This window comes from Coturnix japonica, chromosome 8 (genome assembly GCF_001577835.2).
Source record: "Coturnix japonica isolate 7356 chromosome 8, Coturnix japonica 2.1, whole genome shotgun sequence".
NCBI lineage: Eukaryota > Metazoa > Chordata > Aves > Galliformes > Phasianidae > Coturnix > Coturnix japonica.
In genome coordinates this window covers 9,191,891-9,208,384 of record NC_029523.1, presented here as the reverse complement: position 1 = coordinate 9,208,384, position 16,494 = coordinate 9,191,891, and the positions used below count along the sequence as shown (strand labels likewise).

Below are 16,494 nucleotides of genomic sequence, written 5' to 3'. Positions count from 1 at the left end.
GACTGTCACAAAACTTTTTTGATAAATCAAAGAATGTATTTCTAGGAAGTACGTTTGTACTGTATTTGTACTTCCAATTCCATTCTTTAAGTGCTTCACAACTAACTGACTCGTTACTTATGTTTAATTTGTGTTCAGGTATTCATCCTGTTGTTCTGTAGAGATAAATGATTGCAAACAATTTCATTGCAGTTACTAATGAATGTAAATAACTTAAAATTAAGTGGGGAAATAGATGGAGCAAGAGGAAAACAACAAAGCTAGTGAAAAAGAATGTAGTGGTGTTTTTGTTTTCCATGTAGTTAGTAGCTTGCTATTTCTAATTTGTGGAGTAATTGTTACCTCCTGTACCCAGAATGTGGAGGAAAGGAAAAATCTTGTCTTGAAATATGGAAGTAGTATAGTGAACAAGCACTTTAGCATTATTAACTGCAGCCATTCAGGGGAGGAGTGGTGCTAGCATTGATAGCAAGGAATGGGGCGGCAATTACTAGGGCCATAGTCTGAAAAGAGCTACAGCTAAATTAAATTGTAATTCATCACTGAGAATTCAGGCAATCTACAACATAAATAAATCCTATGGAAATACAAATGATGAATGTCAGTGTTGTAGTGGTCAACTGAAGTCTTAAATCTGGCTGATCATTTATTTTAACACTGTCACATTGTGGCTGTTGTTTTTATCAGTTCTCTAGAGGAAGTTATGGATCTCTGTTGTATTAAATGCTACACCAAAGAAGAAAAGCAGTTCAGACACTTTATGTTGAACAGTCTGCACTTGTTTTGTTTCAGTGCTAATGTCTGCTTTCCTTTTCCTGTGAATGAAGTACAGAATCCTAAGTCACTCCTTTCTGTCTAAACATCTTCAACAAGTTTGTTTGTTTGTAAAAATCAATTTTAACAAGTTTTCAAGAAGCCCATGATCAACAGGAGTTGTGATCCAAAGCTCTCCTGGAGATTATGCGCTAATAATTTATTACAGAGCACAACGGAGACCAAGGTATTTGGAAGTATGTGCAAAATCATTTGAATAATAGGCCAGCAGGATTATAACTTAAATGTTATTAAGGAGTGGTCTTTTTTGGCAGGTGGTCGAACCCTGCAGATTCTAAGTGCTCAGAAGCACAGTGCTGCAAGATATACCTGTATAGCCACAAATGAGGCTGGAGAAACCTTGAAACACTATGAAGTGAAAGTCTACAGTAAGGAAATGCTTCCATTGTTAATTGCTTTTGAGTTCTTTTCATTGTGTTACCTGTCTTGGTGTACAAAAGGATTTCTCTTAGTTATTTTAGGAAGCAACTGCATTTGCTCATGACATTGCTTTAGGACAGGCACTGGAAAACGTAGCTGTTGTATCCTTTACAAGTGCTGTTCTTAAGCCAAAAATCTGTGTACCATCCAGGGGAAGATGTTTAAGAAATGATGCACTTTAGTTTCTTCTGAGATGTTTTTGATTATGGTTGTGGTTGATCAGACAAATGCAGCACCATGGGAGGTGTGAGCAGAGAATCTGAATTTTGGAAAAACAAAATTCTAATGGAAAACTTCCATTACGTAAATGTACATAAAGCAGGAGTACGGTAAAGCAGGCGATTTTAGTATGTGCACAAAAGCTCTCCCATTCAAGCCTTCTTGACAGCACTTTGTAATCTGGGCATTTGTGCTTAATATTATGTTTTAATACTCAAGCTTTTTCATTACAGGCTCAGTCAGCATGGCTTCTCATCTCTCTTGCTTTGAAATTGCTAACTGTTCAGTTTGAATTGGAGTTTGATTTGCGCCCTTACAGTAACTGTACTGTTATTTTAATTACACGATGTTGTTAATAAGGCCCCTCTGGACTTGGAATAATGTGGAGAGTTCATAATTGAAATCTGACAATATAGCAACATAACATTCCCACCCGGTCCCTTGCCAGTGCCATTCCAACTGTCAGTTATTACAGTACTGTCAGCATTAGAGAGAATTTAAAACTTTCCACTGAAAAAAAGAATGGAAAATGCTTTGAAAGCATTTATAGTAATTAAAAAGATATTTTGAGACCACAGCATGGGGTTGGTTAAAATTTTTGAAATGCTGTGTTCATTCTGATTCAGAAAGAAACAAGATTTCACAATGTTGAGGTTTTAGTGGAATGGAAATGTTGAATTTTAACCACCTAATCTGAGTGTGGACTTCAAACGTGTGTTGCTGAGAACATTTGTTTACATTGAAGTGCTTTATAAAGACTGCAGTGCACTGAGCTTTGTAGAACTCAAGCCAAACATGTAACAGAGCACTGTGGCTAGGTAAGGCTCTGGTAACTTTCTATGTCAAAAATGTTGAATGCAGCTGAATTGCCTTTGCTCAGCTGTGGGAAAGAGGCAAATTACAAGGGAAATGCACTTGCTCTCCTCAAGTTATTGTCTGTCTTTTCCCTTTTCCCATTTAATTTTTATTTGCTGTATAAGGCAGTCCCTCAAGAAGGTCTCTCTCCCTCCCCCTATTTCCTTGCAGTTCCACCCACCATTAACAGAGGGAATGTCCCAGAGATGGGTCTCTCCCCTAAGGAGATGAAGATCAAAATCAACCATAGCCTCACTGTGGAGTGTGAAGTGCATGCCGTTCCTGCTGCTGCCATCAGCTGGTACAAGGATGGACAGGCCAGTCTCAACCTTATTTACTTCTAGTGGGTGGCTTCCCTACAGAAAAAAAGCTGCAGTTTTATTATCACTGTTATTGGGCGTTTAAAATAATGCTGAAGTTATCAGGAATTCATCTCTCCTCTGTTCCTGCTTGTGGAAAAACACCTCATATCTAGTTCGCTGTTGACCAAATCTCTGCAAGTGGTCACTTGTGTTTCAGGGTGCTTGATAGTGCAATAGTAACAGCAGAGCTGGCATTCCTAGGGCCTGCTGTGGCTTGTGTATTGAGGAGGGAATGCCCTGCCTGAAAGCAGCACCCTGTGGCATTTCCACATGCAGCTTTGCTCTTGCTTGGGTTCCCCAAATGCAGAGCAGCCCTGCATTTAGTTCCTTGTAGTGTTGCCCTTGTACAAGTTGCAGACCCTTTCGCTGGGTGCTGGCAGGGCTCCTTAAGCTCCTGCCACACACAGCCTTCTCAGTGGCCTCACCCTGAAAAAGGAGCAGTTTTAGTACTTGCTTTAATTGGCTGTAATTAACAAAAGCATTGCCACTCTTTTGTCAGGCGGGAGAACAGAGCAGTTCTTCCTTGGCTTTTGGCAAGCCCTTGCGTGGCAGACAGGTGCAGCTCTGCAGGAGGAAATTCTCTCTGAATCTATTGCATGTGCAGAAACAGCCTGGTGTCACACAACCATCTGAATTTGACCAGGAGACGTAATGTCATATTGCTTCTGCAAATATGACTACTTCTAATTAGTGTTAATAATGTATGTGTCAAATTACATTACAGCCCCTTAAACCAAATGATCGTATCATTATCCAAGCCAGTGGCCATACTCTGCAGATTACAGAGGCTCGGGTTTCAGATACTGGACGTTACACTTGCCTGGCATCCAATATTGCTGGAGAGGATGAAGTGGAATTTGATATAAATATACAAGGTAAACAGAGTTAAGCTAATAAAATGCTTTTATCTTTGTTGTTGTTGTCTGAGACCTTTTTTTTAATGTTCTAGGATGTTGAAATTATGTATAGTTTTGTGTTCTTCCTGGTCTAATTCAATCCTTGTGTTCTGTGTGATTTTGCTACCCGTACGTTTCGTTCAGCTTTAAGAAATGTGAGATTTGATTATTTCAGGAGTTGTGACAGATAGAGATTTTCTGAAGTTAGTGGAATGATGTCATAACTGATCTTCCTCTTATTGTAAGCTAGTCTTTTTTTTATGCAGTTGAGATGTCATATTTTTATTACCCGTATTGAGTACTTACAGGCCCAGGACGTTAGCATCCTGTGTACTTAGACAGCATGTAAGTACAAGCATGTGCACACTCACACAGCATACTGTAAAAACTAGTCATTTCTCAAAATTTAGACAAAATTAGAACTCAATTGAAACCAACTGGTTTACTACTTAGGGTATGAATCAACAATAATTACTTCTGTGTTTTGTTACAGATTCTCTACATTGTTATTTTTTAGCCTTCAGAAGATGTTCAGTGGATTGCTCAATTTTTCATTCTGATGAAAAGAACTAGAAATTTCCTGGGAAATCTAGATGGGGGGAGGTTAATCTAATACAGTTAATTTTTATTTTTGCTATTAAACAACTACACTCTTTTTTCATCTCTTGAATTCCTAACTAGTAATTTCTGCAGTAAAATTCTAACTTTTTCCATCTTTGATCAAAGTTCCTCCTAGTTTCCAAAAGCCTTATAGAGAATGGGAAGCTGGTAACATGGTAGATAGAGGAAGAGGTGGAGAAAATAAAGATGTGATTGTCAACAATTCCCTTTCGTTGTACTGTGAGGCTGATGCAGTTCCTCCTCCAGTTCTTACATGGTATAAAAATGGCTATCCTCTGAGCTCTAGCGATAAAGTACTGATATTACCAGGTGAGTGTGTCAAACTAAGACCTTAAGAAATGGCGTTAGTACTAGCAATTACATTTTAATAACTTTTCCCATTCAGCGCATTGTGTTAATGTTCTTTTAGACTTTATTGACTGGAGAATCTTCTTTCCAGTGCTCAGACTTAAGCAAGCTGTTTCCTTTACTCATTTAAACTGTAGTTCCTAAAATAGTGTGTATATGAGCATGGTGTTGAAACATAAAATAAAGTATCTTCTCCCTGGTATGTTCCTGATTTCTTTAATCACAGTTAAAGTCGGAAAGCCTCTCAACTAGGGACAGAGGCATAAAAATATTACAGTAGCAGAATGACCATGAACGCTTACTTAACCTCACATGGAAAAGAGAGAGAGGTACTTAACAATGCTGAGAGCACAAAAAGGGAGGCCTTTCTGTGCAGTGGGTGGTTTTGGATGGGGTGTGTAAAGAAGTGCTATGGTGGGGATGTTGCCTTCCTCCTTATTACAGAGGAACATCATTCTTTTCCCATGGAATTAACTGCCCTTTTCTAACATTTCAGTATGAACATTCCTGAATTCCAAGTATTGGCCAGTAGAGAAAGTAGCTAGGAAATAATAGTCCTTAACGACTTGTAATTCAGGATAAATGCTGGCCATTCATTGCTTGCTTGCTTGCTCAGGTTGCTAGTGTAATATGTTATAGAAATGATGGAAACTGCTTGATTTAAAAAAAAAAAAAATTTAACGTAAATGATGAATGTGTTTCCCTTCCAGGAGGCCATGTATTACAGGTTCCACGAGTGCAGGCTGAAGATGCTGGAAGATACATGTGCATGGCAGTAAATGAAGCTGGAGAGGATTCCATTCACTATGATGTTCATGTGCTCTGTGAGCTTTCCTGCTTTTCTTATTTTTATATATTTATGTAAGATCCTAATTTTGTAGAAATAGAGTGATGTGAAAGTGGTGGTAACATTGCTATTTTTGTATGTTTATGGGTTATTGTGATAAGAACTGAACTACAGTAGTACTACCACACTTGACTGTAAAGAGAAGTTTATATCAAAGTCCTGTTTTTATCTTGGTTTCTTTTGTTCCCTAACCATTTTCCAGTTCAAAAATCTGACTTATACTAGATTTTTGTATTCCCTGATTTTCTAAAATATCTGCAAAACTCTTAGTCAAAACTCTTAGTCATAAGGGAATTTATGATTCAGATAAACCACTGAATGTCAGCAGAGTCTATTCTTCATGATCTATTTTGATCTATTTTGAAATATTGCACAGAAAGCTTTTGTAAGTTCCTTGCACCATCTGATGAGGTTTTTGCCTGAGGATATGTTTGTTTCTCTACCTTTATATCAGTCGCTTAAAGCACTGAGTTACTGTTAGGAGGATTCTCCTTGAAATCCTCCTTCGTTCTGGGATCAAGGAACTTGACTGACTGGCAGGAGGATAAGTTTTCCCCTCTTCTTTATGGCTGCTGTGAATAAACATATTTCTCCTGCAGTCTCCTTGGTTCGTTCTAGTTGAAGTATTCTTGGGATTTTATTATCTTTCAGTGTATTCAATGAGAGTTTCACCATTTCCTTCTGCAAACACATGCTCTGATATCTTAAAAAGAATTCTGCAGGGACATGCTGAGTCACAGCATTCTTACAATGTGTTGTTCTTTTGTAGTACCCCCATCTATCAGTGGAGCAGATGGTGATGTGCCTGAAGAAGTGAATGTACTTGAGAACAGGGTCGCAGTGATGGACTGTGTCACAAGCGGCAGTCCTTCTCCAAGTGTCACCTGGCAGAAGGATGGCCACCTCCTAGCAGAAAATGACAAACATAGCTTTTCATCCAATGGAAGAAGATTGCAGGTGAATCTTCTAAGTGAATCTTCAAGAGATATTTAGCATTACAAATAAAAATCAATGATAAGGACAAAAAAAAAAAAAAGAGCAGATATGTTTTCATAGCATGACATAGGGCTACAATATAAAAGAAAAAGTAAAAACTATATAGAAAAAACTATATAGAATGTTTTTTTGGGTTTTTTTTTTTTATTCCAAATATTTTATGAATAGTAGTTTTGTTATTAATTTTCAGTGTACTTAATGTGAAAGATAGCACATCGAGTTTTCTGGAATTTGAGATGTACAGACTTAGAGAAGAGATCCTGTAAGCAGTAGCATCAGTGGAAGTTGCATCAATTCTCAGATAGACTTCTTCAAAACACTGCAAAGGCCTTAACAAAACAAAGAAAACAGTGTAGGCTTGTAAGCCTCAAATGCCTGGGGGGGGAGAGGGAAATGGGGATCTCTGAAGAGCCCCCACAATTTTATGTATACACAGTAAGTTGTCTTACACGTATTATCTCAACAGCAGTCTTGTTTCTTTTTCTTAGATTTTGAATTCCCAAATAACAGATACTGGCAGGTATGTCTGTGTTGTGGAAAACATTGCTGGAAGGGCCAAGAAGTATTTTAACCTGAATGTTCATGGTAAGTATAATAAACTGTAATTTGCCCATTGTTTTGTTTTTTGTTTTTTTGTTTTTTGTTTTTTTAATGTTAGTTCAATTTTAATGTGTTATTTTAGCAGAGTGCAAGTCAATTTATTGAGCATACTGGAAATTATCTTGTACTAGAAATCAAATACAAGTCTGTTGATCCATGGTATCCTCTTCTCTTTACTTGTATGCCACGTAGGTGAATATTGTTGTGCATATACCCTGTGTAGTTTGCTAAGTCCTGTAATCATGAATTATAACCAGGTTGGATTATAGCCTGTTTTGATTTCTTTATGAAAAGTATTTTCTGAGAAAGTTGTGATTAGAAACATTATGCAACATACAGCCATTGTAGAAGCTTGGATTTTCTTTGGTTCCCTTTCTAAGGTTCCTTTTTTTTTTTTTTTTTTTGTTGCTGTTGCTTTCAGGCATGGTTAAGATAAATTTTAGCATTTGGTGTAACAAGCCCAAAACAAATATAGTCAAGAAACTTAAACATTTTATGTATTTGTAAAAATAAATAAATAAATACTCTGTATCAAGGTTAACCCTAATTCTTCACACCACTTTTTACTTTCCATTCTGAACTCGAAATCATGTAAGCACTAATCCCACAAAATCATTAGCACAGTTGCATTTTAAAACCTACCAAGGAATGCTGGCAGCAAGTTTTTATCTGTTTTTGTAGTACTGTGGAGAGTACTGTGGATACATGATGGAATGGATTGATCTGGGTCGGTGGGGCTTGAAGATTTTCTAGTCTAACCCCTAGAGTCTTCTACATGTTATCCTTGGATAATTTTTACATCATGGCTAGCTAGTCTCCTAATTACATACTAGACAGAAGATAAGTGCTATCTTCTCTATCACATTTGAATGTACTTCCATAATTCAAGGAATTATATACAGAAGAAATAAGTATTTCATATGAAGGAAATTAAACAAATTTACAATGCTTTTTTCTATGCAGTGATATGTTTAGCCAAAAAAAAAAAAAAAGTGTTGTCATGAAAAGAATTTGCCCTTAAGTCATTTCTGAGAGGTTTTTCATTAGAATTGCAATGAGCAGTTTCATTAGAATCTACCCAAATTTCCTGATGATTGAGCTTTGCTTTTAAAATAGTTTTGTTTTCTTGACTTTGGAATTGAATTTAAAACTGTTTGTATTTGTTTATAATAGTCGTAGCCTAATGATGTTATTTTAAAATAAATATTTGTATGATGCTTTAGATTCCAGCTCAGCAATACTACTTCCTTAGGAGTATTAATCTTTGAATGCAGTTTCATTTGAAAAATCAAATTAATTCTGTCAGGAAAGGACCACCCAAGGTGAAGCACTTTTGCATATTTCAAATATAACTACTTTCATAAGATTAAATGAACCATTAAGAATATTCCTTAATAAGTTGAAAAATGCGTTCATTTTCTCAAGGGCAAGTCATAAAACTAAAGTAAAACCTTCCAAAACACTATAAATAAGCATTTAGTTTTAAAATGTCTTTAATACATTATAATAACTTTTTCTATGAATTGAGCCTATTGTTTGTGCACATACAAGTAAGTCTATATGTGCTGATTACCTGAGACACATTTGTCAGTGCTCTGCACGTGTGGCAGAAGCTTGCAGAATTTGAAATGTACCACTTATGTAGTTTAAACAAAGTTAATTAAAAGTTTACATTTGTCCATGTGTATTTAATCTCATTGCCAATAATCACACCTGTGGGAAAGCAGCTGTACAAGTAAATAAATATAAATATCTGTAAAACATCATCAGATCAGAATTTGGCATTTATTTTAGTGAAATATTTTATACTCGTGATCAGAGAAATATCTCTCAGTTACTTCAAGTTGAAAAATGTGGACTAAATTCTCCCATTTACATTGACTCCTCTTGTTGCGTCACAGAGGAGCAATAATCTTGGCTTAATGACTGCTTTGAGTCATTCATGTGCCAGAAAGCACATATATCATCACGGAAACCAGCATTAAAGTGACAAGATTGTACAGTTTGTATATTTAGGAATGTATTTTGGGGAAATAGAATTTTAACTAAGAATGAAAGAGCATCTGGTGCTGTTCTTCTTAAATAATGTTGTTTAAATATCTCTGGTGAATATGGTCTGAAATACATGAAAAAATCTGTCTTTGAAGAAGAGGATTCCATATGTTCTTGGGAATTATTTTTCCACCCAGTAGAACCCAGAACATGCTTTTGCTTTCCTCTTAAGTGTTTTATATTATTCACTCTGCAAAAACATGGAAACTAAAACCTGGGACTTATTAAAAGGAAGAGATGTTCAATTACTATTTTGAAAATAGTTCTTGTAGGAAGGTTAGATGTCAAAGTATTCTTGTCTTTAACAGTATTGGGACTTGGAAGCTTGAAAATGCACTCATTTGAACAACGTTCTATGTGTACAGGAATTTTAAACTGCTTAGCTTGCTGTTACACGACAGGTTTTTCTTGTTAACAAAAGAACTCTGGACTGTATCAGAAGGGAGCATGTTTGGATCTGTATTATAATGTGAAATTAAAATATTTCAAAAAGAACAGTAACAATACAATCTCAACAAGAAATGGGATTTAGCCCTTGTGTATGTCTCAGCAAGATAAAATTTAATCTGTCCTGCCCTATGTGGCAAGTGTCTTCTGAGAAAAGACTTTTAAAATTGATAACACTTCGATGAGGGATTGTAGGATCTCTTACTGGTTGCTTGGGCTTTGTAAATCCCATGCGAAGAAGGATTACAGATAAATGGTTTCCAGATTCACCCAAAAAGCAGAGGATCCGTTTGCAAGTTGTGAAATATTTTTGCAACAAGGCTCAGCAATTCAGCTTTATATTAGTAAATCAGGATTTTGCAGGATATTGTTTGCTGGTCAAGTGGTAAATGCTAGTAATGCATTTCTCCCTGCAGTTCCTCCAAGTGTTGTTGGTGCTAATCCTGAGAATTTGACTGTCGTAGTGAATAATCTCGTCTCTCTGACTTGTGAGGCCACTGGCATTCCACCTCCTGATCTCAGCTGGCTCAAGAATGGAAAATCTGTCAGCTTTAATACTAACACTTTTATTGTGCCTGGTGAGGAATCTCAATTATTTCTAAAGCCTTTGGGCTCAACTTCAGTCTGTTTTGTGTTGATAAGGGTGACAGCCACATATGCAGCCCATATATTTTTAATATTGCTTCAGTAAGTAGACAGAGCACTTGACCTACTGTGTTTTTAAAGCATTTACTGATGTTTTGGCCAATGGATGGGCTTCTTTAGAAGTCTGAAAGCACTGAAATGAACTGTGCGAATAAGTCTAGCAGGCAAGACACGTAACACAAGTTCTCTGAGGTACTGATTGAAGTTGAGTCACTGACTCACTGTCCAAAGAAACAATCAGAAGTAGTGATGTGGGCTAGGTTGAATTCTGCTGGCTTAGTTGACAAAGGCTTAACAACTCTTCCATTGACTTCTGTGGGAAATGGGATTAACTGACATCTCAGGAGGAAATCCTTGCATTCTGAGATCTCCTTACCCATTCAAAGTTCCTCACTTAGTGGGATTTCATGGTATCTGTGTCATTTTTTTGCTCTTGCTGCATATCTTCTGCCCAGGATATCAAATGCAGATCACTTGTTGGGGTGATCATTCCTGTCCTGCAGCTATTATGTGGCTGGAGGTCCGCATTACAACATAGACTGAAGTGCCAGTGTGGAAACTGCTTAATGGCAGTAGAGACACTGTGCAAATGAGCAATGTGGGCACAGGCAGTAGCTTCATGGGTGGAAGCAGTGGAGACTAGGGGAGAAAGGCTAGGATAGTGACTGAAGTAGGGAAAAGGAGCATAGTTAAGTTAGTAGAAGGGGTCTAGCAGTCACAAAATAAACAGGTCTAAAAGGAGTATTAGTGGTTCAGATGTAAAAGCACCAGTGAAATCTGTCATAAAATTTTATTCTTTGACTTTTTTAATGGATTTACAAACCCCCAGAAGCAATGGCAATGCAGTGTTTTTTTGAATCTGAGATTAATGTAATGCCTGTGCTCGATCTGTTGGGGACACAGTTCTAAGAAAGCATCAGAAACTGATAACATAACCATAGAATAAATCTCCGGACTTCTGCTTTTACTTCAGGTGCTCGGACTCTGCAGATTCCCCAAGCCAAACTGTCAGATGATGGTGAATATACTTGTATTGCAAGAAACCAGGCTGGGGAAAGTTGGAAGAAGAGCTTCTTAACTGTCCTTGGTTTGTTTGTTTTTCTTTTATTTTACTTGTTTTCCTAAGATAAAATGCAGTATTTTGGGGTTTTTTAGTTGTTTTTGTTTTTGTTTTTTTCCTTCACATAACTAAGGCTGAAATAACTCTGAGCTTCTTCTGCAGTCCCCCCAAGCATCAAAGACCATAGTGAAACCTCAGCGACAGTGTTCAACGTGAGAGTTGGTACCCCAGTGACATTAGAGTGTGAAGCCAGTGCTATCCCACCGCCAGTCATCACCTGGTACAAGAACAGGCGTATAATTTCAGAGTCTGCAAATATGGAGATCATAGCAGATGGGCAAACACTGCAAATCAAGGGGGCTGAGGTAAGTAGGTTTGTGGGATGCTGCATCTGCTGCTACTGTCAGGTGATTATTTTGTTCTATATAGGTTTATCCAACTAATTGGATGTAGAAGATATATTTGTTGGAGGCCATTCATTCTTTGAAAAGAGTTTTGAGTTGGCAAAGGCTGTTAATATCTCTGTACTATAGCATTACTATAAGATCTATGTACTAAGGTGTTTGATTTTTGTTTTTTGTTTTTTTAATTATTTTTATTCTAGATTTCTGACACTGGCCAATACCTGTGCAAAGCCATAAATATTGCAGGGAGAGATGATAAAAATTTCCGTCTTAACGTTTACGGTGAGCACACCCCCCATTATCTGCAGTATGTATTTATGTATTATAATGTCATAGACAATGTAGAGTATAAAATTCAAAATCAGTGTACAAAAATAATTCCTAAGCAAACTGTTCTTACTGCTTCCATTCAACTTACAGTGCCACCAAATATAGAAGGCTCTGAAGAAGAGTTGATCATAGAAACAATCAGTAATCCTGTTGCCTTCATGTGTGATGCTACTGGAATTCCTCCACCAACACTGGTCTGGCTTAAGAATGGGAAACCACTAGGTAACATTCTGTCATGTCCTTTTCTGCTCTTTTGTCTCCCCCCCTCAACTTTGGGGTACTGCTATGCTGTTTGCAGTCTGTTTTTTTTGCTTTTTCCTTCATCTGTCTCTAGACAGTTTCTTATGTTAATTGATTGGAATTTTTTTACTTTGTCTTGAAATTTTTATAAAAATTCTCAAGGATTTACTTTCTGTGGCCTGTTTGGAATGACTCCTCTTTTTTTTTTTTTTTTTTTTTTTTTTTACAGAGAATTCAGATCATCTTCAAGTTCACGTTCTATCCGGTGGAAGCAAGCTTCAGATTGCTCGCTCTCAGCTTTTAGACAGTGGGACCTACACATGTGTGGCCTCAAATGTAGAGGGACAAGCTCAGAAAAGTTTTGTGCTTTCCATTCAGGCTCACAGCAAATGTAGTAGTGGAAATTATCAAGTAATTTCTGAGTATGACTCTGTAAATGAGAACTGGAAAGCCTGCATCACTATTTCTATCTTTTGCAGGCAGTGTGGAAAATTGTTAGATTATATTGCTAATCAGAAATTTGCATGAAAAAGAATATTATTTTATTCTCCTCTTATGGTAGGAAAACTTGAAAACTGTTGGGAAGGTGTTGTACTATTTGCTGCTGATTACATCCTCCTGCCTGCTGAGCGGTGAAAGCCATGATGGTTTGATAAAGTGTGGGAACATGTAGTTTCAGAAGCAGTAATACCTGTTTCCGTTTTTCTGCCCCTAGCTAGTCAGATAGGAAAGAAAAGTTGGCAGGAATTTTCTTATTTAAGAGATTATTTTCCTTATCCAAATAAAAAACACTAAATGGTCATGGAATTTTCTATTCCTTGCTTCCCTGAACTTCACCCTTACACTGCATACACAGAATCACAGAATCAACAGATCGACCGGGTTTGGAAAGGGACTCAGAGATGCATAGCTAGTTCCAACGCCCCCCATGCCCAGCAGGCACCAACTAACACTTTACAGATCAGGTTGCCCCAGAGCCCTGTCCACTGGTCTTTGAAACACCTCCAAGGACAGCGGGGCGAATCATCAACCTCCCTGAGGCAGCCTGTTTTCCAGGACACTAACCACTCTCCTAGTAAAGAACTTCCCGCTACATCCAACTAAATTCCCTCTTTAACTTAAGAACTCATTTCCCCTAGTCTCTGCTATTATCAGCCTTTCTGCAGAGTTTACTACCTTCCTGGAAGTTGAATGTTCACTTCGATGGTTTTTGAAAGGTTGCAAATGAGTCACCGCCAATCTTACCTTCTCTAGGCTGAAACAACAACTCCCGTCAGCTTCCTATTAGGGGAGGCTATCTCAGCCGCCTGATCATCTTGTGGCCTCTTCTGGACCATCACAAAACTCTCTCATGTTTTTTTGTACTGAGGGCTCCACAGCACTGGCGAAACAGGTACTCACATGTGAGCATCACAAGAGCAGAGTAGAAGAGGGGACAATACCTCCCTATCCCTTGCTGAGCAGCTGCTTACGACTGGACGGAGCCCATGGATCCTTCTGCTTCTCGCGGTTTGCCAGAAGGATCTGCTTGGCGTCATAGTGTAAAGAGTCGTTGTGGCTCGAGATGATTATAGGAAACCTAAGGGTCTTGCTCTCTGCACGAGCTCTCTCAAGGGACAACTCCTCCGAGCCGAAGCGTGCCTAGGGGTTCTTCCGGCCAGGAGTGCAAAACTTGCACTTTGCCGTGGTTGAGCCTCATTAAGGTTCACATGTCCGAGCCAAGCTTTTTCTCAGACCTGTCAAAGGTTTCCTCTGAAGTGGCATCGTTCCCTCACCGTATCGACTAGGCACGCACTCAGCTTGAGTGTCATCAGGCAAACTTGCTGGAGGGGTGCACTACCAATTTCCTCTCGATGTATTTTTAAAGATGGTTAAAGGGAGCAACCGGTCCCAGCCAGTACCCTTGAGGGATCAACTGGCTCGTTAGGCTCGCACCTGGAATCATAAGAGGCATTGAACCACTCAACCGCTCTGTCCGTGGCCCTTTCAACAATTGCTTAGTACCATCTAGTGTCCACACATTCAAATCCACTTCCTCTCACAATGTTGGAGATGAGGAATGTGATGGGGGGCATGTTTAAAGGCTTGCATCAGGGTCAGGTAAATTGACATCGGTCCCGCTTCCCCTTCATTTTACTCAACGCCGTCAATCATCATAGAGGCCCCAAGATTAGTTAAGCATGACCTTCCCTGGTGACAGGCCATGCATTTGGCCTGTCCGTAGATCTCAGTGCTCGTTCTTTATGTGATCAAGCATAGTGTTTGTCAGGAGGATCTGTTCCCCATAATTTTTCCCAGGTCAGCCGGAGGTGAGACCACCGCTGTAGTTACCCGCGTGTCGTCCTCGCTCCTTCTTAGGTAAATGGGAGTGATCGTGACCTTCCTTCATCATGCCGGTGACTCAACCTGACAGCCACTGACTTCTCGAAATATGAATGCGAGAGACGGCTCAACGCGAACCACTCAGCTCAGCTCCTTCAGTGAACCTCTCGGGATACACTGCCATCATGGCCTCATAAGATTATATGCTCTATCAGTCTACATGGAGGGGCCCTCTCGGACTTGCTCTAGCCCTTACAGTGGGGAGGGATTTCCTCACTTGGTCCCAGATAGAGGTTTTATGGGGGTGCAAGACTTATGGGATGAAAAAGACTAGATAATCTCTGGGCCCACCAGTGATGACTCATTCAGCCACTTCAGCTTTTCTCTTCGATCTGTTGAAGCGCAATTTCTCTTTTCCTTTTAAATTTCCAGAGTATGGTACGCCCGTTTTGGCTGTCTCTGTCTGGACAATGTCCTGTAGAAAGGTTTTCTATTGTTTTTCACGTCCCTCGAAGTTTTCAGTCTGCCTGCGCCCCTTGCGGCTTTCCTGATCCCGGAACCGTCTGCAGTCCCGGACGGATCCACTATATTCTTCGCTAATGTGAACACGCCTCTTGTTTTCCAAGAGATTGATTACACCCCTTTCTTCACCCTCAGTTCTCTTAGCAGGTCCTTGCTGAGCCATGCCGGTTTTCTACCTCTCCTGCCCACTTTCTTAATCAGGGGAATGGAGACCTCTTGTGCTGCCAGGAGGGCATCCTTGAATAGCAGCCAGCTCTCCTCAGCGTCCTTGTCTTTGAGGGCAGCACGCCGGGGGATATTGGCCAGCATTCCTTTGAGTAGCTTGAAGTCTGCTCTTCTAAAGTTCAGCATCCTGGTCCTGCTCTTTGCCAGGCCTACATGGCTTGAGATCACAAACTCAACCAGGGCATGGTCGCTGGAGCCCAGGCATCCTCCAACCTTGAAGCCTTTGATGATCTCCTCAGCGTTGGTGAGCAGCAGGTCCAGCAGCGCTTCACCTCTGGTCGGTCTGTCCAATACCTGAACCAGAAAGCTATCATCAATGGATTCCAAGAGCCTTTTGGAGCTCTTGCAGCTCGCCGTGTGGTTTTTCCAACAAATGTCTGGATGGTTGAAGTCCCACACCAGGACAAGAGCCCGTGAGACAGACGCCTCACGTATCTGGAGCAAGAAAGCCTCATCAGCAGCCTCCCCTTGATCAGGTGGCCTGTAGTATACCCCGAATACCAGCTGACCTTTATTAGTCCCATCTCTAATCCTAACCCACAGGCTCTCAACCTGTTCTTGACTGTTTCTCATGGGGAGCTCCTCACAGTTTATCCAATCTCTGACATAGAGAGCGACTCCCCCACCCTTCCTACCTCGCCTGTCTCTCCTAAATAGTCTATAGCCGTTGATTGCAGTATCCCAACTGTGGGAGTCATCCCACCATGTTTCTGTGATAGCAACAATGTCATAATTTTCAGAGTGCATCACAGTTTCCAGTTCCTCCTGCTTGTTACTCAGGCTCTGTGCATTATTATAAAGGCACTTCAGCTGGGCTGTCCGTCTCACCACCTTCATAAGCAATCCAGGATCCGCTAGAACAGCAGCATCCCCAGCATCCCCTGCCCTACTCCCTCCTTTTGCACTCTGCCATCATTGCCCACGGAGTTTGGTACAATCCCTTGAATGAACCGTTCAGCCCCAGTAGCCCTTATTTTGCCCCCTTCCCCCTTCGTTCCTAGTTTAAAGACCTGTCAATGAGTCCCGCTAATTCTTCAGCTAATACCCTCTTATCCCTCAGGGATAGGCTGCTTGCATCAGCAGCCATCATACACCTTTGCTTTCCTTTGTTCCTGATGACTCATCTCCATTAATTTGACTAAAGACAGTTCTTGTACATCATCTACAACTTTCTGCCTCGGTGCCTTCCATTGCTAGCATTCTCACTGGTTGAGGAAGAGAAGCAGGAACTGTGAGCTGAGTTTGTCAC

The 16,494-nt window shown here is 39.8% G+C and overlaps 1 protein-coding gene across 10 annotated transcripts in view; it reads left to right on the top strand.

Moving 5' to 3' along the window:
• The window catches only part of HMCN1 (hemicentin 1), a 185,413-nt gene that overhangs the window by 124,709 nt on the left and 44,210 nt on the right, over positions 1–16,494 (top strand). For all 10 annotated transcript variants that reach the window (XM_015869879.2, XM_015869881.2, XM_015869884.2 and 7 more), the window contains 13 exons: positions 1,089–1,202; positions 2,500–2,645; positions 3,415–3,565; positions 4,313–4,516; positions 5,266–5,379; positions 6,172–6,359; positions 6,887–6,983; positions 9,914–10,075; positions 11,116–11,229; positions 11,365–11,567; positions 11,807–11,888; positions 12,027–12,158; positions 12,406–12,553. In XM_015869879.2, coding sequence (XP_015725365.1) covers positions 1,089–1,202; positions 2,500–2,645; positions 3,415–3,565; positions 4,313–4,516; positions 5,266–5,379; positions 6,172–6,359; positions 6,887–6,983; positions 9,914–10,075; positions 11,116–11,229; positions 11,365–11,567; positions 11,807–11,888; positions 12,027–12,158; positions 12,406–12,553 — 1,855 coding nt within the window. The remainder of the gene's footprint in view (positions 1–1,088; positions 1,203–2,499; positions 2,646–3,414; positions 3,566–4,312; positions 4,517–5,265; positions 5,380–6,171; positions 6,360–6,886; positions 6,984–9,913; positions 10,076–11,115; positions 11,230–11,364; positions 11,568–11,806; positions 11,889–12,026; positions 12,159–12,405; positions 12,554–16,494) is intronic.